Source organism: Corvus hawaiiensis, chromosome 4 (assembly GCF_020740725.1).
Source record: "Corvus hawaiiensis isolate bCorHaw1 chromosome 4, bCorHaw1.pri.cur, whole genome shotgun sequence".
Taxonomy (NCBI): Eukaryota; Metazoa; Chordata; class Aves; order Passeriformes; family Corvidae; genus Corvus; species Corvus hawaiiensis.
Window position 1 is genome coordinate 55,472,361 of NC_063216.1, and position 26,918 is coordinate 55,499,278.

At 38.2% G+C, this 26,918-nt stretch overlaps 1 protein-coding gene across 2 annotated transcripts in view; it reads right to left on the bottom strand.

The window, feature by feature from the left end:
- ASZ1 (ankyrin repeat, SAM and basic leucine zipper domain containing 1) overlaps positions 1-11,042 on the bottom strand; it is a 37,968-nt gene extending 26,926 nt beyond the window's left edge. Inside the window, exons 1-4 of one of the 2 annotated variants that reach the window (XM_048301641.1) lie at positions 10,898-11,042; positions 9,235-9,328; positions 3,955-4,077; positions 891-1,002 (exon numbers count right to left, since the gene is read on the bottom strand). In XM_048301641.1, the coding sequence (XP_048157598.1) occupies positions 891-1,002; positions 3,955-4,077; positions 9,235-9,328; positions 10,898-11,002 (434 nt within the window). In that variant the 5' untranslated portion in view covers positions 11,003-11,042. Of the gene's footprint in view, positions 1-890; positions 1,003-3,954; positions 4,078-9,234; positions 9,332-10,897 lie in introns of both variants that reach the window. The other variant, XM_048301640.1, reaches the window with a different exon arrangement.
- Positions 11,043-26,918: the final 15,876 nt, after the last annotated feature.

Consider the following 26,918-nt stretch of genomic DNA (forward strand, 5'->3'; position numbering starts at 1 on the left):
CCTCCTTGTCTACCAGTACTATGCTCACAGTGAGGTTCAGGGCCTTGAATAGTTGAGTTCTACTAAGGAAAACCAAAGGCCTCCAATTCTATTCTTTTTACAGAGCTACTCACTCTATATATCCCAGGTAATGCGATGAAAGAGGTGTGGTATAAAACAATTCAGTTAGTTGAAAAACCAGTTGACCTAAATAGCATTTTTTTTTTTAGCAGAGGCAAAATAGTTTATCCTAGGGTCAGTCCACAATTGATTTCTTTTTGATGTAAAATGAAACATTTCATCAGACTGCGCAACTACAGACATCTCACAATGCACTGCTTCAAACTGCTCAGACACAAAGTTGTAATTGAAGAAGTATGTTATTACTTGTTTCTAAAAGAAGCTTAATCTCTTAATCAGAATTATTCCAGATTGCAGTGGAATAAATATATTTTATTCACAGAATTTTGTTATCCACAGGAAGCACTCTGTGAAAAGAATATAGCCAGATATCCACAAAAAGCTCGAAAGTAGGACATGAATTTAAATAAAGAATTTAACTTCCATTTTTATGCAGAAGAGGCAATATGATTTAGGAAAGGCAGAGGACATATTTCTTGCTCTTATACTTCAGTCAAGTGAATAATTAAGATTAATTTATATTCTGTTCAGTTGAAGAACAAACTTACAATTTGATAAAGCTGATCACAGTCTTACTTACTCAGATTAACAACTGTACTAAGAGATGTAAGTATCTGAGCACTAATCTTTTCTTATACAAACAGCAGTGAAATGACAAGAAGTATGTACACTTCATCTTAATCACCAACAACAGCTACATCTATAAACGTGTCTCTGTATAATAATACTATATTTTGTACTGTGTTCACACGTGTGGGGTTTTTCGATACCTGCAAGTAAGGTTAGGGTCAGCATTCCTTGATAGAAGCAGTTCCACAGTGTTCAAGATGTTCTCCTCAGAAGCTTGTGCAGTACATGCTGCCATCAACACAGTGTATTTATCTGTTTGGAAATTTGCAGTTAGAGAATTATATATGTAAACGTAACTACCATGCTAACTCAGAAGTTCCTTTATAAGTCTTTATATTTGCTAGAGTTGTTAATCAGGTTGACACTCCACGATATTTGGAAATGGCTAACAATCTTGTTTTCCTGTCTGTGAAAATCACTACAATGATCAGCTAAGACAAAGGCACCTGAGGAGATACTCAGAAAGATGTGAGTGAAACACAGTGGTAAAGCATCTATTCCTACTGAAGTTTAGAATACTTTGAAAGTACCCCAAAACTACAGGAGTTCAACTAAAGATCCTAATTTCTCAAAACGCATTCCACACCAGTAGATCCACTCCCTGTTCCTCCCCTCCAGTAAAAGGAAGTAACTGCTGACAGGAAGTTAACTGCAATGGATAGAAAAAGGTATATGCACTGTATTATAAACACATAGGACACCAGTTCTGGGGAGAACAGAGGCCCATACAAAGGACAGTTCAAGGAAAAGGGCTTTATGATAGGTCTTAAGGAGGAAGAATTAAATTTATTAACTTACTATGGTCCAGTAGTGGCAGGAGGAGTATTAAAAGTATTGGTTTAGATGTAGATTTAAAGAGCATCTACACAGTAGGTAAGAATACCAGCATATTTACTACTCCAGCTCTGCAACCAGCTGGGTGTTACATGCCACCCTACCTCACAAATCAAAAATGTACAACTGCTGTTTGCCCACAGAACACAGGAGACCTCCTTTCCCATGATTACTATGGTTTCCATATGGGAAACATAACACTTTAAAGACCTTAGCAAGTTATTTGGCCCCAGTGTCATTTAGAACACTGCTATTTGAGTAACTGCCCATTTTGTTTATTGCACAATCTTGTTCACAAGCTCCAGCATGCCTTCATCCATTTAAGAAGTATAATAATAGCTGTACTTACTTCATATCCTATCAAGAGTTCCAACATATTTTCTAATTTTCTTGTAGAAATTTTTGAATTGTATAATTAACATCTTCATTCTTTAATGAGGACAGATTTCATTATATATAAACATGAAAAGTTTGTTACGTACTTTACCACCACTGCTCTCACCACTTCTTGCCCTCCACCTCTACAACATAGTTCTGCATTTGAATTCACTTGGTTTTTTAATATACCATCTTTTAATTTTCAACTGCCTCTTGAAGAAATTACTTGATATGCTGACAAATATTTACTCAAAATGTTTAACCTGGTTATCAACTAGAACATGAATGGGAAGATGGCAGGACTTTAAATAAAGCACTGTTAAATACCTGGGAGGAACCTGCAGTTATATTTGTATTTATATATATATATGTATATATACTGTAGTATCTCAGGTAGTGATACAGAGTGGGAAATTAATTTCTGTTAGCCTACCTATAGCTCATACATGTGAGCAAGAGACAAAAGGGAAGAAACACCTTGGGATTCTTAGATTTCTCTTTTGCAGAGAAAAACTGCTAAAAGACTGCAAAAAAGATGTTTATGTTCACACCAGACGAAAAACCCAGCAGATCTGGTGAAATTATCCCTCAAGGATGCAACATTTTGAGCCCATCATATGATACATTAGTTCTTGTCAACTACCAAAAAGGGTCAAATTAAGTAACTACCTATAAAGAATGACTGAAGAGTGACTCAAGATGATTAACAGTATAGCTATTTATTAGGATTATAAGCGTTAAAGGCTAATTATTATAGGATCACTTGTATGACTGCATGCTGACGTAAAAAAGAGCAGGAGGACTGGTGAGATTTAGTACCCCCTTAGGATAGCACAGCTTTACTGAACACATGGGGCCTGACCCAAATCAATGACTTACAAGACTGCTCCTGGCTGGACAGTACTCTGTAGTTACAGTTTCCCTACACAGTCTAACAGGGAAACAAGCCAAGAAACCTGATCCTAGCAAGGTGCCACTTTGGGCAATGACAGTTGGTCACACAAATGAAAAATGCCATGCATTTGGTTACCTGGTCAGCCTAAACCATTGCCCATAGCAGTTTTTGCCCCATTTATAGCTTTCTGCAGCCATTAACAAAGAGCAGGTATGAGCTGTAGGCAGACACATAGAAGTTCTCCAAAACTGGCTACAAGGACAGTGATTAGAAGAAGGCACAATTGCTTTTGGTGCAGGCAATCTACTCTAATCTCACACTCCGATCAACTGCTAAAAGGTTAGAGAAAATTTTCAGAGCTAGATTTGTACCATCTGCATTTCAGTCTACTACTACGGCAAATACTGGCAAGTTATTGGAAAATATGATCACTGCTTTTATGTACTTGGCAGTATTGTAGGATAAACATTCCAATGCAATGGAAGAGTTTGAAAATAACCACAATTTAAGTAGAAAAAGTGTTGTTATTAGGCCATAAAAATTGACAGAAGAACTGATACTACTTAGAAGCTACACTGAACTCCCACAGAAAAAGATGATCTAGCCACACACTGAAGAACAGTTTTCTTAATAGAAAATAGAAAAATGGCACTCTAGTTTTAGAGAAGTCCACATGAGTTTCCCACGGACTGGAAAGCTATTCATGTTGTTTGAGATGGAATCTGGTTTCTGCATGTACATAGTTCATAACAGGATCAAACAAAGGAAGTTTAACCTGTACAACTTTATACTATAATTTTTGAGCAAGTACTTCCAAACACTTTTTAAAAAAGTATTTGGGGTTTGGGAGGTGTGGGGGAAAATGGACTTGAGAGATAAAGAACAAGAAAACGCATCAACTGATTCCAAATAAATTCCAAGTACACAATTTTTACTTCAAAACTACTACTTTTCCTTCAAAACTGTGAAAGGTAGACCAGGTCCCAGTTCCACTGCGAACTTTTGCTTTTTTTACCTACATATGCAAACGAGAATAAGGGTAGGGACAATGTCTGGTACCAAGCATTACCAGCCAGTATTTTTCATTCCCATCTTACCTATTTCAAAACATGCATTAGCACCTCTGTCTAGAAGAAGACGTACTATTGCAAAGTTAGCCACACTGGCTGCACACATCAGGGGAGTCCATCCAAACTGAAAGTTAGTTTCTATGCTGATTCCTGTCAAAATTTAAGAAATTAATATCATAAAACTGCATCAAAACAGACATGCTTTTTATAAAACTTACTCTCAATATGTATCATTACAAAGGTTACACCCTGTTTGCATTTAGTACAAGGGAGAAAAATCTCTTAGGGCATTTTCTTTCTTTTAATACATCTTTATTTAGAACATCAGAAAACAACTTTTCAAACTGACTTAAATGAAGTCCAGTTCTCAATCCAAGGAGTTAAGTACCACAGAAAGACTACATTAAAAAACCTCAAACATTTAGCTGCAAAAGTAATTTCACATAAGCACACAGAATCTGTTTTCTCTACTTTGTGCAATAGCTTTCTCAAATCAAAATGAAAAATTTTGACTCTTGCCAAGCCAAGAGGACTGCTGGGGAAGCCAACTGCTTGCCAGACAATTAGGATTGCAATGTCTAGGGTTTCCTGCTTCACAGCTCCGTTTATTCTCTGTCCTGCAAGACAGTTAGCTAGCAGATTTGCGTTGGGTACTAACAAAATATTATCTCATTAAAAAGGAGAAATAGGAGACTATGCAAGGTCCAAACACAATCACCAGAATTGTTTGTTACTCTTTACAAAAGCCAGAACGACTAAAATGGCTAGAAGAATGCCAGACAGCCCAGCCCTCCCAAATGCACCAAGAACCAAGTACCAGACTGAGATACTCATCTGACAGCTTTCTAATAAAAACCTCTATGCATTTTTTAATCCTTCAACAAATATTGCTTCCTCTAGAAAAGTTTCCATCAGCTGGTTCCATATTAGTCCTACGGTGACTATGGATAATCAAAAATATTTCTTTAGGAAAAAATATTCTGAAAAAACCCCCAGAACTATCCTAAGAAATTTGTGACAGTTAAGCTACATGCATACTTTTTCATGCAAAACGTGTATTTTCCCTGTCTTGGTACTATGTCAAAGATGTGTTCAGTGAAGCAATATAAAATCATCAAAGCTGCGGGACTAACGGGTCACTGCTCTTGGATTGATTCTTTAATTTCTTAAGATCACTAGAACTGTAGAATCAACAAAGAGGTAGCAATTCAATGAAAGACATGTGTTGAAGCATTCTAACACCTGCAAGCCACAAAATTTACAATCAAATCTCCTTAGCAATGTATACATTCTAGCTGCAGTTAATGTCACAGCACACTGGCCTGTCTGCAGCGTACAAAACTTTTTATTAAAGCCCATATAAGTTCTACAAGGGGAGCCAGCAAATGCTCCTTAGCAGTCATATCAGAATCTCCTTGTAGTCACTTCAAGAATCTAGCAAGTCTGATATTCAACAGCCCACTGAAGTATACTAGTAAGAAAAAAAAGCCAAAAACTGTCACCCTGTCACCCTTAAAAAGTCTCTTTTCCTCATAAGAAGCAAAGCAGTCCATGTAACTACAGCTCCCATCTAGAGCTTCTCACTTTAATACATATCAGAACAATAGCGACAAATGACCTATTTGGCAGTTATATAGAGACTTATTAAAACTCTTGAGATGGTATTTCCCTCAATGCTTTCTTTACATGCATAGCAGCCAGTATCTGCCATGATGCTGGTGCTTTTTCTAAATTCTAGAAGTAGAATGGTCTATCTGGCAATATGTTGTTTGTCCTGCGCAGTCTCCTACCATCTTGGTAATGACTGCCTTGAAGTACCACTCAGTGTGACAGTCCCAATACAAACAAGCTGTAATCCCAGAGGAAGACAAAGAAAGGACAACTGAAACAGGAAAAGTCATGTGGCTTCTTGGCTGTATGGTTATAGGAGTTGTTGATTGAACCAGAAATGTCTCACCTTGGTGACTACTCAATAGTTCACTACATGAGCTGTTATTGAAATAAGCAGTGTTAGTTCAGCATTTAAAATGGCCCTTAAGAAATCCTATAAAACAGTGAAGCCCAGAAAAAACTTTTTAGTGAAAAATCAGGCCAGATCCAACAGCCAGAGAGAAGTGAGACTGCTGCATCTCCGCAACCCCAGGTCCAACCCGAATTGATGCTGAGCGTGTACTCCCAGCAGGCACACAGGCACACACACCACCACACATCCCACTGGCCACAGTGATCAACACAAACAGAGCACTCTTATGAACACAGCAGCACCAGTATCATCCTGTCATCTATCCCCTCCAGCTGCTGGCATCACAGACACATGGGCCTCTGACCTCTGGTCCCACTCCTGTGACTGGCACGGCTTTCACTCATTCCTGTCTCTACAGTTGCTTGGCCCCCAGGCACAAGGACCTTGTACTACAGCTCTGGGAGTCCCTTGCTCCGAGTCTGTAATTTGCCTGCCCATGGGCTTCTCTGCTTCTCTGAGACTGTAGAGGTGGGCCTGTGATAGGCTACTGGCTTCCACGATGGGCCTGGAGGAGCTGGACCAGGGTATTATTTGGGCTCCCCCACCTGCCATTATCTGTGTTCCTCTGTAGGTATGAGCAGAGGAGCTTTTCAGTTACATGGCCTCACAAATTACAGCTAGGAGACAAACCAGATGCAACATTCTTCCTTACAATCTGAGTTACAGATAAATATCTTCCTATTTAAGCAGCAAAGGGGAGAAATACATTCTGGCCACAGACAAGCTCTACAGCAGAAACTATGTGAAGAATATGAATAATAGTGAAGCAAAAGAACAGCAAAGGAAGAATTACATTCTTTTTGTAAGTATTACTGTTTCTCCCATATCCCTTTCAGGTACTTTCTTGACTGTGGCTAATAATAGCTATGGTAGAAAGGCTGTTTTTATAGAGAAAAATGTAACTCTGCTAAATAATTCCATGTTTGACACCAAAAATACGAGGTCTGGACTTTCCTTCAGTTTAAGAACAGCTCCTAGTATTGGAATCCGTTCACATTCCGACACCACCTACCTGAGGGGAAGTTCTAAAATGCTTGATTTTCTAAAACTTTTCTCTAGTAGAAGTATTGATTTCTTTTAAGTCTGTCAGCACTTAGGTCTGTTCCCACATTACCTTAAAGCTGAGCCATATTAGAGCTGCTAATGTCTCCCTCTGCTGGGCCAGCTACGGTGGTCACCTGACTCAGGGTTCAGAGTCCTAAACTGGCTGAGAAATTAATTCTCACACACTAAGCATCCTCCCATTACTGTAGTTTACTACTACTTTTAATTCCCTGAACTGGCTCACAAAAGATGAGATGAGATGAGCTCCAGCACTCATTCAAAGATACAAATGGAACAAACTGTTGAAGGAAAACAGAGGATTTTACTCTAGTTATATCTTTAGTCAGAATAAAATGTCATGAGGTCATAACTTTTAATTCCATTTTAGGAAAAGGAACACATGAATTACATGGTGTCAAGTATTTTACTCCTAAAGCAGACCAAAATGTCCAAGTCATCTTTAAAGGCGCTAGTTGCTTGCATTACTTTTTGTGACATGTACTTCAGAAACTTTTTCCTAAGTTGCCATTTAACAGAAGTGGTAAGGAAAACCACTGTGCTTGTCCATCTCCTAAAGGAACTCTGTAAAACTGCCTCAGCATCAAAAATACTAAAGCAACACCTAACCAAGCCAGAAGACAACATGGTCTCACTCTACCTATAGGAATAGCCCCAGCTGTTGCTAGGAAATCCACCTCCAACACAAATCTTGAGTTTGGCTGACTGCTGGTAGCGAGCCTCCTACAAGCTCCACCAAACATACATTAAAGGTAATTCTGGGGACAAAGATTTAATCAGAGCAGAGATCCTCTGAAGGACAATGTTACCTTTCTTCAGAAAGACCTCTGTGATAGGCACTGTGTTCTACTGCTTTGCAGAACAGTACTGGATGGGTCAGAATTTACTACTGATCCCATTTTAAGAAAATTATATATTCTTTTATGATACCGCCTTGTTCATTTCAGGAGACAGGAAACTAGACTACGTGAATTCTCAGCCTGAACCTATGCTCTTACAGAAACCTATTATCATCTTCCAACAGCACAGAACTGTCCACTGTGTAGCAGGCAGCAGCACAGAAAGTGAAATATTGCTGTTGGACTGCAGTACAATTAAAAATGGATGGTGTAGCAAAACAATTGAGCAATCTGATGCACAGGCATCACTAAAAACTCTACCCATAAATAAGAACATATTTTCTCAAAGCAAGACAGATATATTTCACTCTTGTACTGCACTTCTTGTGTTGCAGTCCATGCAATAGTTTTGCTTAATTTAAAAGGAAAACCATTCCCCCATTGTGGTGAGAAACAGTTGGCTTCTAAAAGGGCAAATAATGTCATTGTTTCTAAACTCAGAAAAGCCCATTGCTAACCAAGAAACTACTTTCTTTCCTAAGACAAATTTTCCTCAGAGACCAAGCTCTTGTTTACTATATTCTCCTTGCTTGCTGAAGCAGAACTTCCTGACAATTATCACTAGGCAGGTCAACTCAGCTACGCAGTTTCTGATTGCCCTGGATGCTTCAGTAAGTGATCCAATCTTCCTAACACTGATTAACAAACACATTAAAGACAAATACTGAGTAATAGAGCAGGGAAAAAGGCTTTCAGTGTTAAAACAGACTACTTTTTAGTGACAAATGCCACATAAAGCCTGCTAGACCTTTCAGAATCACAAAATCTTTGTTCAGCTCATGTTGCCAGGACAGCAGTATTACATAGGGCACATACCAGAAACTTAACAGTGCTGTGAAGGGGAGGGGGAGGGGAAAAAAAAAAAAAAAAGGAATTTCCAAACTGGGGGAACATTACAATAAAAAAGGCTAGCCTCCCCTTCTTACCCCATTCTGTACAACCTTCAACACCAAAGACCATCTTCTGAATTCCCCCCCCCCCAATTTAAACCACCTCTAATTCAGTGTTTGTAATTGCTATTTGCATGTTAAAGATGCATCTGAAAATAAAGAAACACCTTATTTCATAGTTGAAACATTATAGTTTTCTCAATTTTCAGGGCTCCTGACTAACAAAAGAAACATAAATTAGAAGGAATGGGCTGGAATACTGAATCTGAGTCACTCAAAAAGTAATTTAGTCTTTCAAAATAATGTGTTGATGCATGTAGGAATATGTGAATGTTTCCAGTAAAGGATATAAAGTCTTATTTTAAATGAGAATGGTTAGTATTCTTGCCGAGTGCAATTAAAAATATTCAACTTTGTAACCAACTTTCCTCACCCGAGTTTAAGAGTTCTTCAATTAATGACACATCACCATGAAATAGAGCCTTCTTTAATGCCTTATTCTTGTCCATCTGCAACATTTGATCCAACTGCTAGATAAAGAGAAATTAAGTCAAAACCTGGAGACTGTTTCAAGGCAAAAACAATATAGCTTCGTTTCAGTACAAAAGCACTAATAATCTCTGAAAGGACATAGCACAAAGGAAAGAGCAAGGTAAAACTTTTGTTCTTCCATCTCTGTAGATCTGTTCAGGGTCTACTATAAAGCCTAAGGTTTAAAATCAATTTTTCTGAGAGGTTCCATTCTCTGAAAATGGAAATATCTTCTTTCTCAACAGACCTGCCATCCTCCCACACTGCTCTCAATTTTTCTTACCGTAATTTGATTTCAATTAAGATTCTTTTTCATCTTATGACACTAGAAAAACTTTGCAATGCATTTAAGTACCTTTTTTTTTTGTACATTTCACACGTTGTGAAGTACAACGTTAAAAAATACAACTATCAATATGAAAGTTTGAGCTTGAGTCAAGGGACCTCAGTGACCAGCTGTCTGGCCTAGCCGCACAAGTCCACTGCTGTGAAGAGTTACAGTTCCTCTGTCATCCTAATTCTGTGGTGACAGAGGCATTTGTAGTGCTGCACCATAAACGTTCTGGCTGAAAAATGCACTGACCAAAAGATTAGTTTATGCATCAGACAGCTGCCCAATTGAAGTTCTTTTCAAAAGCATTTGTTCTCTATTAAAGCTTCAGATGCAGCTGAAGATTGCTGCTGGAGCTATCTCAAGTCTACTAAACATTTACATACAGTGGTAAGCAGAGGATTGATTATTCACTAGTTTCCTTAGAGACAGAAGTAGGTATGAAACAAAGTTGTCTTTTGTCATAAGTTTTTAATTCCCAACATTAAAACTTAGAAATACACAATTTTTACAGCACATTGTACCGCATCTTTCCAATAACTTCTGTAAAAACTAACAAAAGCGTCTAGAGAACCAAGGTGAGAAACAGTCAGTAGAACAATTTAGCCCTATTTTTATTCTACTCAGACAACAATTTTTAAATAAGGCACATCTTTGGATAGGAACCTCTATTTAAAGATCAAGGCCCCTAAAACACTGGCTATAACCTTTAGCCTGAGACTTCAAGAACTCAGTTATACTTCCATTTTTCAATTCTGGTCATGAGACAAACCCACACTTAAAAGGCCTCACAGCACCTACCTCACACTAATGGGTACTTCACACCTGTAAGATGCAGCAACACTACTGAAATCTTCCAAGTTAGCAAGAAACATTCTCAAGAGATTTAAGATACAAAACAGCCTTACAGGCCTCTGGCCACTTCCAAATTTACTCTCATGCTGAAATATGATTAGGACTAGGGTCTGCTAGTCACGGGGAGAAAGCCCTTTAAAATAAACATTGAGGGTTCATGCAAGAAGATAAGCCCCTACAATTCAGGTTTCATTTACTGGATTGAGGGCACACCAGCATTACCCTGGTGGGAAAGAGCCTAAGAGGAAGCAGCAGCCGCATCCTCCTCTGAGACCCACTGCGCTCCGCTCCCCTCACGGTTTCAAGCCGAGGCCGCCCCCCACCCCGAGCCGCCCGGCCACGGCTGGTGGGCGCCAGGCGCAGAGAGGCTCAGCCTCACCTGCGGCTCCTGCCGCACGACGCCAATGTCCCAGTCGCCATCGTCGCTATCGCTGCCCTCGTCGCCACCCGCCACGACGCGGGACGCGCACACCACCGCGGCCATGCCAGCCCTTCCCGCCCGCGTCGCCTCAGGGCGGGCGGGTCACGCGGCTGAGGCGGCCGCTTTCCCGCTTTCCCGCGTGCCCACGCCCCGCCCCTCAGGGAGCGCCGTGGGCGGGCAGCTGTGGCTGGGGAGGGGAAGGGGAGGGCTGCGCCGTGCTGGCTGTGGCGTCACGGTGCCGGGTACAAGGAATCCCTGGCAGTGGTACTGTAAGCACGTGGGGCTGTGACACGGCGCACTCGTGGCTCCGCTGCTGTGTGGGTGCTGGGAGACGCAGCCCAGCGATGTGTGAAGTTGTGTCTTTAGATATGTGGCTGATGTATACGTGTGGAGTCAAGGTAAAAGATACGGCTTTCTCTCTTTAATTGCTGACGTCATTAACATGCTCTTTCCACGCCACCTTAGCTAGCAGCAGTCAGTGGCGTCACTTAACACGTGGGCACACGCAGTGTCACATAGCCCGAGCCCGCGGTGGGGACACTCGCGTGGGAAAGCTGAAGAGCAGCCGCGCACAATGAGCCAGACTTTCGACCTCCAGCCTGGCTGCATGGGGCATTACTTTCAGAACTGTGGTTAGAGTTCTTTCTAATGACAGACAGTAATATCTCATCTATTACGAGGTTCGCGTGTATGCTTTGAAGAACAAATGAGGAACGACGTTCTGTGCTTCATCCACAGGCAATATTGCTCTTTGAGCTCATCTCAGACCTTGCCCCAGGCTGAAACGAAATTCAGCATCCACTCACAGAAGAGGAGTGTGGTCTTGGAGAAGAGTACAAAATGGTAAGTGTAGTCCTTGTGCCCATGGCACTGTAAAAATGTAATTTTGGGAAGTTAATTTTAAAGAAAAGATACCCTTGATCAGAAAGTGTCCGTGAAAGTTTTCTTATTTATTGAGTTAATTTTTATTGTGTCACTTTTGTTTTGTTTCTTGATGCAATGCAATGTATAAGGCAACTTTTACCATGTTGGGATTTGCAGGTTAGCTAGGGTTATGCTCGGAACATGCTAAGTGCTATAAAAATTGCACTTACTGCAGACCTGCATGGTCTGCATATTTCAATTCAAAATTGAAATTTTTAATAGCTGCATTTTCTGGATTTTATTTGCTTGTCTGTTAAATATAACAGCCTGTTTGCATTAAAGTATAATGAAAGTCAGATTATTAACAACAAGGAACTCTGGTGTAAGAAGTAGGTGAACATGTTAAATGAATTCCCATGAGAGAAACTTCCAATACTGGAAACTTGATAGAAATGCAAACCCCCTTCTTTTCACACAGCCTCTGTAGAGCAAAGGTTGCTAAAAATGAGTCAACTGTAATACGTAATTCTATATAAAGGCTTAGCTTTATATGCTTATTTTGGATTTATCTGTATACACTAAATCTCTTTTTAAATTATTTTGGTAATGAAGATAAAATGTTTACCATGTGTAATAATTCAATGTTTTTGTAGGCATGTCAGTTCTTATTGTAACTTTTATTCTCAGTTTTCAGGGGTTTTTATTACTGGCCTGAATATTTCTTATGAATATGTCTTGTTTCTCTCTGCAGAGGAAAAGTTGAATTTATGCCATTTTTGTGTAGCTTCTTTGTATCTGTATTGAACCTGCAAGTACTTGACTTTATAATAGTCTCCATAACTAGAATCAAACTTCCATCTTGTTATTCATTTGGCTTAGCTGTGTTCCTGAAGATGGACTTGCTAGTAGAACTTACATCCCCAGCTGCTAAACTCTAAAGACGACTGTGACTTTTTACAGCTGGCATCACATGTTCCAGGAGAGTTATTTCTAACTGGCGCTGCTACTATCAATAGATTCATTACCTTTAATACACTACCAATTGTTTAGTATTTGACAATTGTGATATATTTGTACTGGTCCAGGTTTCAGAGTTGGAGATGGTTGGTTGGTTTGTTTGTGATTTTTTTTCCTTTTCTCTGCATTATATCCCATCCGAATAAAAATGTCACAACAGAAACGTCAAACACAACCTGCATGCCGCTGCTTCCTCAAAGGGCACCACTCTTTAGGTAGGTAATTTTCAGTAACAGGCCCAATAGTGCCCAGTGTTAAAAAAAAATCCCAACTCCTTTCAAAGGTTCACAGTGTAGAAGAACCTTGCAGCCAGTGTACTCAATACCTGTTTCAAATGTGAACAAGACAATCATGCAGAAGCTGGTAGCAGGTGATCTCTCCTTTTGTGTTTGCTTGGTGCTGTAAATCAGACATTATTGTTGATGTAGACTCTCCTACTTCTTTTTCACATTTTTCTTACTCCAGCTTATTTGTGACCTTCAAGTCTGTCTTCATTTTTCAGCTAGGCAGACTTATTTTGGTTGACAGCATGGTAAGTCTTGGCTGTCATCCATATTTGCCAAATATCAGTGTTTTTGCTTACTCTGATATGAACACTTCCCAACATCTTTTCCATGTTGCTGTGCAGTACTCATTTTACATGCAGGAGGTGATTATAGAGTGACTCAAGCTGGGAAAACAGAATAATTTCCTGTATCACAAGGGGTATCAGAATAAGCACTGAAGGTCTACTTGAAAATAAGTACCTAATCTATGTGTATCCTGTCTTTGTGTACTTGCATGCCAGCCTGTACTAAACATATGTGTTAAAAATACAGTGAATAATAAGGATAGCAGTCACTGGCTGCAGTAAATAACAATATTCTTGTAAGAACCTGGTTTTGCTCTGAATAATAGAACTTCCTTAATACACTTCCTGTCTTTCTTTAGCCATCCTCCTTGCTGGCCATACTTGCATTTAGATATTTTAGATTTTTATTTGTCAGCTGACTTTTAACCTTTTCTGGTTACTTCTGGTACTAAATAGATTTAATTAGTTGAATTTCTTCTGAATTTTTATCTATACCTCATGTTTTATCTTACGTGAAATTGATATATGCATAGCTAAGAATTTTTATTCAAACATGATTGCCAGAATATTGCAGAATATTTCGACTGATTCGGTTTTGTGTGTTTCAGACCAAAAGGCTGAGTCAGCAAATACGTACGGCTGTTGACGTTGCTAAAGTTCTTGGGAGGAGAATCAGAAATGGTAAATGTTTAAAGAGAGTGACTCTGTAAAGCTTAATTCAACTCAATAACATAGTGCTAACAACACAGCAGCCAATACTTCAGAGGTTCAATGGCAATAGCATTTTAGTGGAGTTCTACATTCTGTGATAATTCTCTATCACAGCTACTGGTTTGAGTCTATACTTCCAGCATTCTTATACAATTTTCATCTGTGGTAACATTGTTTAGAATAAAAGCTCAGTGATTCTTTATTTTAATGTTGGCTAGATATTACTTTGACAAAACTCAGCCCCATGATCGGATGATGATAAAATATCTTGAACTCATTTCTTTCATGTTCTCCTAATTTATTTGTGCAGAGAAAGAAGGAAGACCTTGTGCAAAAAATGGCTACTCCAGAAAGAAGAGACTTAGTAATTGTAAGAAATCCTCATTCCCAGGGAGGCTTAGTAGCTCTGGGTCTACAGAATTGACAAATTACCAGTAAATGTTCAGCTGGGAGATGGTGAACTTACAGCTGTACCAGTAACTTGGTTAAGAGCAGGACATGAAGGAATTTGCATAATTTGAAAAAAGTCCCATAAAGTAGCAAAAATGATTGCAATTTAACAGGTCACATTCATGAAACAAATGGGAAACAAAGTAGTTTATATGGTACTGGATGAATTTTCAGCTGACTTGTAAATATATTTTTAAGGTATTTCAAGTGTAAAGATGGATACTTATTCTCTAAAAAGCACTTAAGTGGTCTGTGTTCTTTCTATGATCTGAAATCACCCTTTGTGTTAAATGTTTAGTTTTGCTATCCTGAAATTTTGTTATGAGCTGCTGCACTGCAGCAAATTGGGTTATTCATAATTATTTCAGTCATCATTCTAATGGACTTACAAAAGATGGAAAGCATTTCGTTTTATCTGTTTTGCTTATAATTCTTCTTTTTTACAGCTGTGTTCCTCCTGTCCGCTTTACCAAATCTATCTGGATGGGACATGATATAAAATCTGCTGCCAAGCACAGGAGTATAAATTGCATACCAACTGGTTTTCTGTTAGTAAAATTTGTTTTCTGGTAGAAGCCTTAAACCATTGTCAAAATTCCCCATACTAGGTGGGGAATTCATGGACGTGATGTAAACCTGAATCCTATTGTGAAAATATCTCTTATTATCACAGTAATGTATAAAAAAACCTAGAACAAAAATTAGGATGTTGAGGACATTTTCTTTTATTTTAGTGTCACTCAGGCAGATTTTTAGCTTCTTTCCATATAACCTAGAAACTTTGGTCTGTGTAACAAGTCTGTGTCAGAATGATTCATGGTATTACTAGATGCAACCTCTCTATTAAAAATTCCTCATTCCTCCACTATCTCTACTCTGCTCTATGCTATTTTGTCCCCTTAATCTTAACTGGCAGTACTCCCACTTCATTATCATGGTGAGTACCTTCTCGTTTCAGCCTATTGACTCTCGGCTGGTACTCAGGCAACCACTTCTACTAGTATTGCCTGTCTCTTAGAAACTCAAATGTTTGAATTTTCTAATGGCAGTTTATAATGATCAAGTGCTGCTTTGAACTTTCTACACCATTTACCTTCTATTCTGGTATATCACTTTGTCTTACCACTTTTATCAAGATTGAAGGTTATCCACATATTTCAGTATATTCATATATGTAATATTTTTGTTGGTTGCCGCATTTTATTTTGCTTTGGCCAATTCAAAAAGAATATAGCTTCTTGGCAAAGGGACTGGTTTTAAATCAAAAGCTGGTTTTGCTTTATCATGTTTGGTGGTTTGTATTATTTTTTTCTCTTTCTTCTCTTTTGTTAGCAAAGCATACAATCTAACTGTCACTTCTGCATACTGAATGGCCTTGCTATCATAGGTTTACCACAGGATGTGAAGTCTTTGGTTATCTCTTACTTTTACAGCTGCTGGGGCTGCTTACCAGTAGTCTCTGGGCATTGTGACAACTCCCACAACATGTATCATCTTCCTGGACTTGTTTTGTTTGAGTTTGTTAAGTCAGGATGCTATTTTATATTATGGTCTATGATTCTGGCTCTCCAAAGTAATACTAGTAATTCAGAGCTCCTAAAATCTCAGTTTCTTTTCTGAGAGGAACTGTTCAGCCCCTCACTGAATTCCTAGGATGTGCTAATTGGACTTCGCTACCGGTTCCTTTTATCTCATACATCTCTTCCAGCAAAGTCAGCATCTCCTTTAGATCTGCTTTAAGGTCTTCTCTTCAAGAGTAATTGTGATACCATCCACATTCCCAGTGGTATAAACTAAAACTGTTACAAGTGCCAACAGTTGAATCATGAGAACATAGTGTGTGGGAAAACCATTCAAAGATGTTGTACTGTTGTCTAGCTCTTAGCTGTCTAGAGTTGCATTCTTATGCTACTCTTCAAACTTCCGTGCAGAAGTGTCTACCTGGGGAAGAGACTTTTATGATAATTTGAGCTATTCTGTCACAGCTGGTCCAAGTAACAGAAACCATGAGTCTTCCTTTTTGGCCGTATGGGGGAGCAGGTATGCACTGGGGATGCCCTGACTGTTTTTGGTTGACCAGCAGACTGAACATGACCAAGCAGTTTTCCCACGTTGTCAAGAAGGCCAGTGGCATCCTGGCTTGGATCAGAAATAATGTGGCCAGCAGGACTAGGGCCCCGATTGTCCCTTTGTACTTGGCACTGGTGAGGCCTCAAATCCTGTGTTTAGTTTTGGCCTCTTACTGCAAAAAAGATGTTGAGGTGCTGGAGCATATCCAGAGAAGGGCAACAAAGCTGGTGGAGGGTCTGAGGCAGAAGTCTTATAAGGCTGAGGGAACTGTGGTTGCTTACCCTGGAAAAAGGATGCTCAGGGGAGACTGTATTGCTCTCTTTAACTGTTTGACAGGAGGTTGTAATGAGGTGAGGTTCAATCTCCTCTCCCAGGTAAAAGTGATAGGATAAGAGGAAATGGCCTCAAGTTGCACCAGGGAAGCTTTAGATTAGACATTAGGAAAAATTTCTTCACTGAAAGGGTGGACAAGCTTTGGAACAGGCTGCCCAGGGGAGTGGTAGAAACACCATCTCTGTAGTGTTCAAAAGGCATGTGGATGTGGTATTTGGGAATATGGTTTAGTGGTGAGCATGGTGGTGCTAAGTTAATGGTTGGACTCAGTGATCTTTTCCAACTGTAACCTTTCTATGAGTCTAAAGCAATGATTATTCAGCTTACAGTAAAAGGTTCCTTCCCTCTAGTAAATCCCTAATATTTAAATGGCCATTGTCCAGCTTCCTGTGTGCTCATATAGAATCATGTTTCTACATAGCACCCTGTATATGTATCTGCAGCTTTTTCTCCCTACGTCTCTAACCACTGATATAACTCCTTCATTCAAGTTCCTGTTGCCATAGATATAACAGTTCTCTTGTTACAAAAACCTCGTTAGTTTCAGTGCGTGAAATCAGCAGGCACTAGTATATTAAAAAATATACCTTCTACCTAATTTGTGTAGTAAAATACTCAGCAGTTCCTATCTACTTTGATACTGTAAAATGCCCTGAGTCCTAATCATCCTATATACTAGAACTGTCCAGGTTATTTAAGATTAGCTCCTTCTTTGTTAATGCACCTGTATAAGCTGCCAACAGCTGTTTAATCCAGATTTCTTTCTCATAATGCTTTCCTACAAAATTTACCTTGCACTAAAGTTGTGGAATCCCAATTGCCTATGAGGCTCTGCAATAAACAAATTTGCCTCTGTCTCATATACTTCTTTTCTATGTTCCTCCTTGAAATACCATTTCTTTTACCAGATCATCCAAACTCACCATGGAATGTATCTGAAATCCAGATATATATGGGGGAAAAATGGACCATATGACTTGCATTAATGATCCATGATCATAGATTTCCTTGTCGACATCAGCCAATTGTAACAAACCTCCAATTAACCTCTTGGCTAACTTTCTGCAAAACCTCCACATTCTCCTTTGGCAGCAAGCTCTGACTGGGCATTTCAAGTAGACAGGATTTTGTAACAGGCAAATATTCCCACCAACCTGCTTCATAATTTGCTAGTAGATCTACTTAAATAATTCATGATGTAATAGAATTAACTTGCAGCAGTGACACTGATGGGATTCTTATTGTCAGCATCTAGAAGAACAGACAAAGACAGCATGCTTTAAATAAGATTTTCCTGGTACATGGAAATTTCATCTGAGTGTTAGGACATCTAACCTTTGATTTTGAATTTAGGAGAGTCCTTGGGGAATTAATGGTTCTAGCTAGCATCTTTTTTTGTTTGTTTGGTTTGGTTTTCTGTTTGTTAGACTTACTTGATTTCTGTTATCTGGACTGGGATGGACAGGTTTAGATGAGGTGAGAAGACAATTAAAGGCTGTATCATAATACTGTGGAGAAAAAATAAAGGAATTTAGTGTGCTTGTTCTTTGAATTTTTTCTTTGCAATATTCACATATTTACTACACAGGTTTTAGAAGTGTTTATATTCTAGTTCTTACTAGGCTTGAAATTTTGCAAAGTCAAATGCTGTATATGCCAGTAGTAAAAGTAAATCAGAAGACTTCAGCAGAGATACAAATACACCACTTTTTCACCTTGCTTTTACCTAGTCTGCTTCCCTGTTTATTCCTACTCCTATCCATTCCAGCTCTGAAGAACAAGGCATACTTTTCCACTTCCTCCTTTGCATGGGAGATTTTGCTGCCTCTACAGTTGATCTTGCTTAGTTTTACCAGGAGCTGAAAGTATCAGATCAAGAAAGCAAGCTGTGTTAATGATAGAACACCTGCTAAGCTTGCACAAAGACTTATCCAAAGGGGAAAAAAGACAGGGTAGGGTAGGAAAGTAAGTTGCTCTTTGCACTCATCACAGAGGTAAACATTTGATTTCTACCAAGCTGAGGGCAGTGGAAGTTCTCTTTGTCAGGAAGAGGCCAGTGGACAAGGAAAACTGTGCAGCTCAGTAGTGCTGGCTGTTTGGAAGATCCTTTGAGGCTTTCTAAATTTTTTAACAAGTCATCGCTTTTTCCCTTGAGCCCTCTGTTGCATCAGTAACTAACAAAATACCATTAAAAATGCAACAGTCCTCTCTAGGCTTTGCTTTGGCTAAAATAAAATTAGATCAATACATTAAAAATGGAATTTTTATGTTTTACAAAGCTGTGTTTATACTGAACTGAGAAGGCCTTTACACACTGATTTTTTTTACAGGAACCAGGATGAAAAGAAGTACAATACTGAAAAAACATTTTAAAAAAATGTTCACTAGATTGTGATGATAGGAATATTATGGCAATATGGAGAAGAAAACAGAAACTTAGACTGTCACAGTAGACAATTATTTTCTATTTCAAATGCTTGTGGAGCTTTAAATGTTTACAGAAAGCTGTTTGCATGGTGGTTAAATATAATGAAAAATGTTGTTTCTATCATTCCACAACAGCATTTTTTAGAAAATAGATGTAGTTCGTACTGAAGTTGTAGTGTTATATGCTTAGTACTGTTGTGGTCAAAGACACAAGTGTTCTAATCTGGGGTGACTCAAAAGCATCAAGTACCAGGTATGGATGCATGTTGCTGTTAAGATTTATATACTCACCTAGAAATAATATTTATTATTTAAATATTATTCAAACACACCATAGTGCTTGTGCGTACTTTACCTAATCTGGTAACTTTTGCAAAGCAACGAGATCTTCAAATTAAAGCAACTGTGGAATTCTAAGATACTAAATTAAATGCACTGAGTTTTTAAACAAGTAGTAGCTAAGAATCTCTTAAGTCACATAGATTTCTCCTGAAATGTATTGTACCAGGCTAGGAAATGACAGCACATTTCCTTACTTCTTAATAAGATAGTTTGGTTTTAGGCCTGCTTGATGCTAATTTTAGTGCATGAGGCATATAAGGGTGTATGATGTAGCTTTGTCTTGTACTACAACAGTATTTCATTAGCCCCTAGTACAAAAAATGCCACAATCTGAAGTCAGTGGAAATTTGGTTGTCAGCCAAGATGGCAATAGCTGGCACCCCAGTAGTTAAGAAGCCCAATTCTGAGATTTAGTTTCAGTCCTTGTAATGTGATTGTACTGTTTTCTCGTCTTCAGTCATAAGAAACACTGCAGTATGTTACACTCATTTATCTAGAGCAGCTCGTGATAGTTCTGCTGCTTTTTTAACCTGCCAGATGTTTTTAAAAAAAAACAGTGGAGCATGTTACATCTCAGTCTGTCACATGTTCTTAAGTACGTGTTCTTTTGAACAGTTCTTAAAACCATCACTGTACCTGTTCTGAGAAAGGGGAAGACACATCAAGAAAGAAAATACATCATTGGACTTGTTATGTTCTTGGGCTAATAATTTCTTTGTAGCAAAAATTAGCTAGTGCTGAAACTAACACTTGAAATTTCTTATTGTGTATAGGTTTAGGTGGCTAGTATGGGAAAGTTCTATTTTACCATAAGCGTTGACTTTCAGGACTCTTTTTGATCAGTTTAAGTTAAGGTTTGTAATTTTTTGTATGTATATTTGATGTTGTATATCAAGAATACATGTTTCACAGAACTGTTAAATAGGAAAAATATCATCTAAGTCTCATCTACATTACCTAAATATGAGTATTTACAAATAAATCTGTAGGCAGCAGTGTTAGTTGAAAGAAACGACTTTCTAAAGGAATTAATGTGACTATTTAAGCATATTTTAGCTTGAAGAGCGTTAGCCTGGAAAAAATGAATTAGATTTCTTCATTACATTTGGAAGCAATGTTAAGGTTGTCTATGCTTTCAAATAATTTAGAATAATTTATCTTTTTCTCCTGCTTGCCTTGTTTCTACTTTCGGTATGTAAATATGACTTCTGTTTAACATCTACTTGTTATTCTGGCTGCTTTATTTGTATGCATTAGCAAAATAGTCTTTTGTTTTACCTGCCTATGACATCGCTGATCATTTTGCAACATGTTCTGATGTTACAGATTTGAGGTTACAAAGCTGCGAGTCACTGTGTGGAAAAGAGTATCACAGTCAACAGCAGAGAGTCACATCATGTCATGTTGTGGCTATTAACTGGCAATTAACTGGCCAGATAACTCAGGGACCGTAATGTGTTCGAGTAGGTATTGAGAATATATTCACACAATAAGTCATTATAACTCCACTTCTTGCATGCCTCTTTAGATCTGTCAGAAGCACTTTCCTGAACTGGTACCAAGATATTTTGCTTTCATCTGTTCTCCAGATCTGTGAGACGGAAGGTGGTGCAGTGAATACAGTGTTGGGGTAAGAGAAAGGCATTCACTATTGACAGGGCACAATGTGCTTGAAGGGCCGGATCCCTCTGAAGTAATAGTTCCTAGATGGTTTCTAGTGGGAATGCTTGGTTCTAGTACCCATACTGTCTAATTTCAGACTTTTCATTTTTATTTGAGAAAAAGCAATAAACAATCTTTTTGGATCAAGGAAAATTTTCTTGTTTGTAGCTTTTGCTGGCATAACTTAGTTTATTTGAATATTGCCAACAGGAAGTCTTCTGCCTTGTCTTGCTGAAGTGAGTGGCCTTTTTCATGCAGAGGCACATAGCCTTAATTCCTATACAAATTCTTTTTGTCTAGATGTCTCTGAAGTTTAGAGTCATGGAAGAAAAAATCCACAACCTGGGAACGTATCTAATATATTATCAGCAGGTACTGAGGAACTATGTTAAATTTGGGCACAAGATGATAAATACAGGTCTTGTTTTGGGGAGTTTTTCTGCAAAACAGTAGTAGTATGTGATTCCTTACACAGTAATTTGGGAGGACTCCTGGGAAGGACTGCTTTTCATTACAGATGGATTCTTGTAATGATTGTGTTATGAACATCCAGCTGCTCTACTGAACTGTTACTCTCACTGCTGTACTTGTTGCAATACTTCTAGGAAAATGTTAAAAACTGTGACTACTTTTGAAATAGTGTTAAAAGTTTTTAACAGATAATGGTATAAAAAAGAAATTTTTTTTTCCAGAAAACCTGAGGAATTAGGAAGAATTTTTTACTAAGGCTTCTAGAAGCAATGAGTAATTATTAAGCCACTTCTGGTGATACAGTTAATGATCAAAACAGCAATGACAGAAGTATAATGAGAACAGTGGATTAAGTATAAGGAAAGGCATTTGGTAATGTAGCGTTCAGTTACTGGCATTGAAACTGCTGTTTGAGAATAAATCTAATCATAAGCATGTGGGAGTAGTACATCTAATTGATCCAGAGATGATTAAAAGGGAAAAAGAGATTTTTGATTGATCAGGCTGGGTTTGGATCACGTACTTTCTCTGTTACTGAGTTGCAGCAGAAACCTAAGAAACATCCCACTTCGTTTGCTTGGGCGACTGCTTACCTTTCTCTGACTTCATTATTTTAGCAGCAAATAAAAATAAAATAAAAAAATATATATGAAATTGCAGGAAGTGAAATCTAAGGGCTCTTTTTAGATAAATGATATCTGAAGCATTCTGGGTTTTGCAAGCCTCCGACGGGTGTGGATCCTGGCTTGGGTTAGGCTGAATGATGGAAAAAAAATGCCAACCTCCTAGAAAAACACAAAGGAGATTTTTTTTAAAATAGAAACTCAGTACCTGAAAATCATGGATCAGGCAGGGAAATATCATGAAGTAGTTGCTCTCTTGCTGGTGTAGCACTGTTTTAATTTGATTTCTCATTAATATGTTGCTGGGGGATATCCCAAGTGAAAATGAGTTGATCTCTATGTGTGTACAACTGATATACCTACACAGAAAATTTTAGCAGCCCCTTCTCATGAGCTCTGTTATATGGAAGATATTCCTTCTTCACTGTTCTATAGATCGTCTTTTATTCTGATGTTAACAAGGTTGTTGCTGGAGGTCAGCTATGTCTGGATAGGTGTAGGTTATTTTTTCTGTGCTTCTTTTTTAAAAGGCTGCCTTTTTGCATTCTTTTTGCTGTTCCTGTCTGCCCAAGCAGACTATTTGTGACAAGCTACCAACCCAAGTTCATTGGATATAGAGAATGTGCTAGACTGGGTGTAGGAACTTGGTGTTCTAGTCTCTTTATTGAGAGGGAGCTTTTCCCCAGGCATTTGTAATAGAATAAACACATTTGTAGTTAGATGAGAAGGTGCTGGAATGGTAAAGAAATGTCTCATTGCTTAGAAAAGCTGCCTCCTCATATGCTCACTGTTCAGAATTCCTATGACATATCTCAAGACAGATATCTTGTTTTCCATTTTGGTGTTAGGGATTTTTTTACTATTTATAATTTTTTTTTACATCAGTACAAGCATAAAATGAGGTGTGTCAGCCATACCAGTGGTTATATCTGCATTTTTCAGCATGATATCTGTTTAGAATTTCTCATTTCCTTTCCTGGCTTAATCTTTGAATAATAAAATTTAATTGTTTCTGTTCCTCCCTTTCTTCTGGCCTTTGGTGTTTCTACTCTACATCTAGAATTCAGGAAACACAACCTTCAACTTCTTTTTCTAGCTTTGGTCTTTCTATTTGTGTTCTTAATCAGCTCTTAAGGAAGGGAGTTAGAAATCCCACCACACCTCTGTTTAACTACTTCTTTCTAAAAATCATAAACATCTACTACTCTTTCTGACTTCTCTCCACTTCTGCACTTCTGGCCACCTTCTTCCCACCCAGGTATAACTGGGTGAGCCTGCTCTTTCAAAAGTATGTTTTGTCTGCTTGACTGAGAGAAGCAGAAAGGTAGCTGAGGTTCGGTAAAGGGTGAGCTTAAAGAGAAGCCTTCAATATGCATGCTACTGGCTCTTCTTTTTACAGGTTTTCTCGCAATTTGAAAGTTCCTCTCACTTTTTTGTTGTATCTTACCTTCAAAATGAAAGCAGTTTGAGGAGAGAGACTAGAATCCTGATTTAGCTGACCTTGGGTAGCACTGCAATAGTAGGGAAAACAAATTATAAAGTAAATACACTGAAGATATCTCTTATTTCTGATTCAAAAATGAAACTATTTTACAGCAAATAGATGCATAAGTGTTCATATTATTTCATTTTCTTGCTAGTGCTCAGATGTTGTTCCTTGTTTTCCAGCTCTAAAAGAAGAGTCTAAAGCCATATTATATTTATCAGAATGAAATTGTCTTTATTTGTGCCAATAAAAATGTCTTTAGTTTCCTGCTGCCAAATGTATATGGCAGACCCATCTACTGTGGTTGCCAACCCTAGCCAGGATCCTGTACAGGATATGACAGTGAAAAAAGTAAAGCAATAGAGATGTTTTGTGATAAACTGCATATACCAGGTGTTGCCTCCTAAATCCACAGAAGTAGAGTTTGTCTTGAGAAAAAGCCATTTCAGATTTTGATAAATAATTATTGTAAATGCATTAAATATTTCCCTTCATATGTACATGTCTGTGTCCTGAGGCCTTATAAGCTTAACACAGCCGTGGGTCATTGACTTTTGCAGATTAACTATGCATCAAATAAAAAAGCATTTCCATTTACTTATGCAAAAGTGTATACAGAAGTCCTTGATATAGTTTGTCTTTCCTGTGTATTATTTCAAATACATAATTTTGTCATAGAAGTTCTCTAACTTCTATGTTACTGTTCTGAGAAAAGATGAATGAGACTGAAACAAATATTTGATGAGAAATCATTTCATTTCTGTACAATATAATTAAATATTTTAATTATTAGTTTCTATCTCATAACCTACACCTTGTGTTGTCCACTCATTTTTCACTGTGCTGTCTACAATTAGATCCACAGAAGGTTATTTCCCTAAATGGTTATACTAATTTATAACCCATTAGTGTGCATGAACAGATCGTATTTTTCCTTTCACACAGGCACAGGGAAGTGTAAATTAAGTTTTTGTTAGCCAGCAAGGGAGAAGTCTATTAAGGCTAGAGTATTAGATTCCTGTTTTTAATTTCTGTGATAAATGCAGTTAGAAATAAAACTGCAAATATTTTCCATTTCTTAAGTAATAAACCCAGTTTGTTAGTATATTTGGCTTTCTAAACTCTTCTGTAAAAGTATTATGCTGATATTGACCAATTTAATAGTCCTAATTGTAGCTAGCTAATTATAGAAACTCCTGGGTAGGAAAATAAAACAACTTTTAGAAGAGCTTTTTAGATTCTATAGTCTAATCTGAAAATGCTTTCTCTGATAACTCTTCAGAACTTTTTGAGTCTGTCATTTCAGTGCTCAGTGCTGTTAAATTTGTCCATTTTTTCTTATTTTCTCTCAAAACCCATTATTGCCCTGTCTTTCTAGTCTCATGCCAAAGAAAACTGAGATTATCCATTCTCCCATTCTTCTGTGGGAAGAAACTGAGACACCTGATGAGTGTGGTTTGTTTGGTTTTGTTGGTTGGTTTTGCTTGTTTGTTTTTCTTCTATCAAGTAGTACCTTTCCTTTCAGCAAAGAAAAACAAAGAAACAAAACCAAGCAAACCCAAATACCACATTGTCTCTCATTTGAAAGATAGAGTTCAAATAAAGGATTGTAACTTGGGTTCCACGAATCAGTTCATGACTGGGAGCTTGACTGTGTTCAAGTAAAATAGCTTTAGCAGAGCAAACTCAGAAAACTCATCTCAGAATGATTATCCAGGTAGGTCTCTTACCAGGCATGGGAGCTGGTGGCACAAGTTCAGGGGCAGAATTCAGTGGAACATGAACTTCATCACCCGTTTTTTAAGTCTTTGCAAGGTGCCTCTACCTTTGGTTGAGCAACTTTTTATTCCTTTTCATATCAGTTATTAGATCAGTATGTAAAGTTTTGGGTTTTTTTAGTAAATAAGTTAGGGACTTGAGTTGCTTTATGTACCCTTATATTCCTTGCTTCCTTATTTTTGCGGTGTTATCAGTGATAGCCAGTATTTCACAATAAGCCTTAACTTGCCTGCAGCGCTGGGAAGTATTTTTTGGTCTGCATCACCTAGAGGTGTGTAGGATCAAATTGCTCTGCAGGTTTACTTGCAACAGTGGCACGCTGGTCTTGATGATCAAACTTTATGTTCTGGCAGTTCAGCAATTTTTGTTAAAAAGTGTCATTGGAATTTTTGTATCTCAAGAATTCCTTTTTTTCTCAACCAGTTCTGTGGACTGATGGCATCAGGACTGATGCCTGCTTTGTCACTGATAACACCACTGTGCTGTGGTTGTCTAACATGGTTCTTACCCTGTCTAACATGATTCTTATCCTGTAGTATAAGCTTTTTTTCTTGCAGAAAAGTCATAGGGTATTTTGTAAATAAAGGGGAAAAGAAGACCGTTATCTTCTATAGCTGTATAATGGTGGGTTTCTCCTGCTGTCACTTGTGCAAATCACAGCTTGACATAAAACCACACAATTTCAAGACGTCTTGCTTTTAGCCTCAAAAATCTTAACTATTTAAAATACCGCTATACCTGTTTGACTTAGCACAAGTAGCTTCAAGATCTCATGATGAGAAACTTTTAAGCTCATATACATTTTTCATTGTGTCCACTGTGAAAGGTTTTTGATTAAACTCAGTAACTCATGATATTCTGCTGACAGCTGCCATTAAAAAAAAAAAAAAAAAAAAAGACATCACTTCTCTTTTTGACTGGGAGAAAATCTTTTATGAAAATGTCAGTCACTGACCTAATCCTTGTTCCTTTGTACTTGAAAAGGTTATTGGTTTTCTGAAGCCTGACTAAACACAGGGTTTTAACCTACTAACCTGGATCTCAGCATGGCTGTTGGAAATGGGATGGACGTGGGCTGAGACTGCTGAGAGAACTGCGTGGAAAACAGGGGATTGGATGCTGCCCAGCCCTTTGCCTTTGTGTGGAACCCTGTTTGCCCCTTTACCCACACAG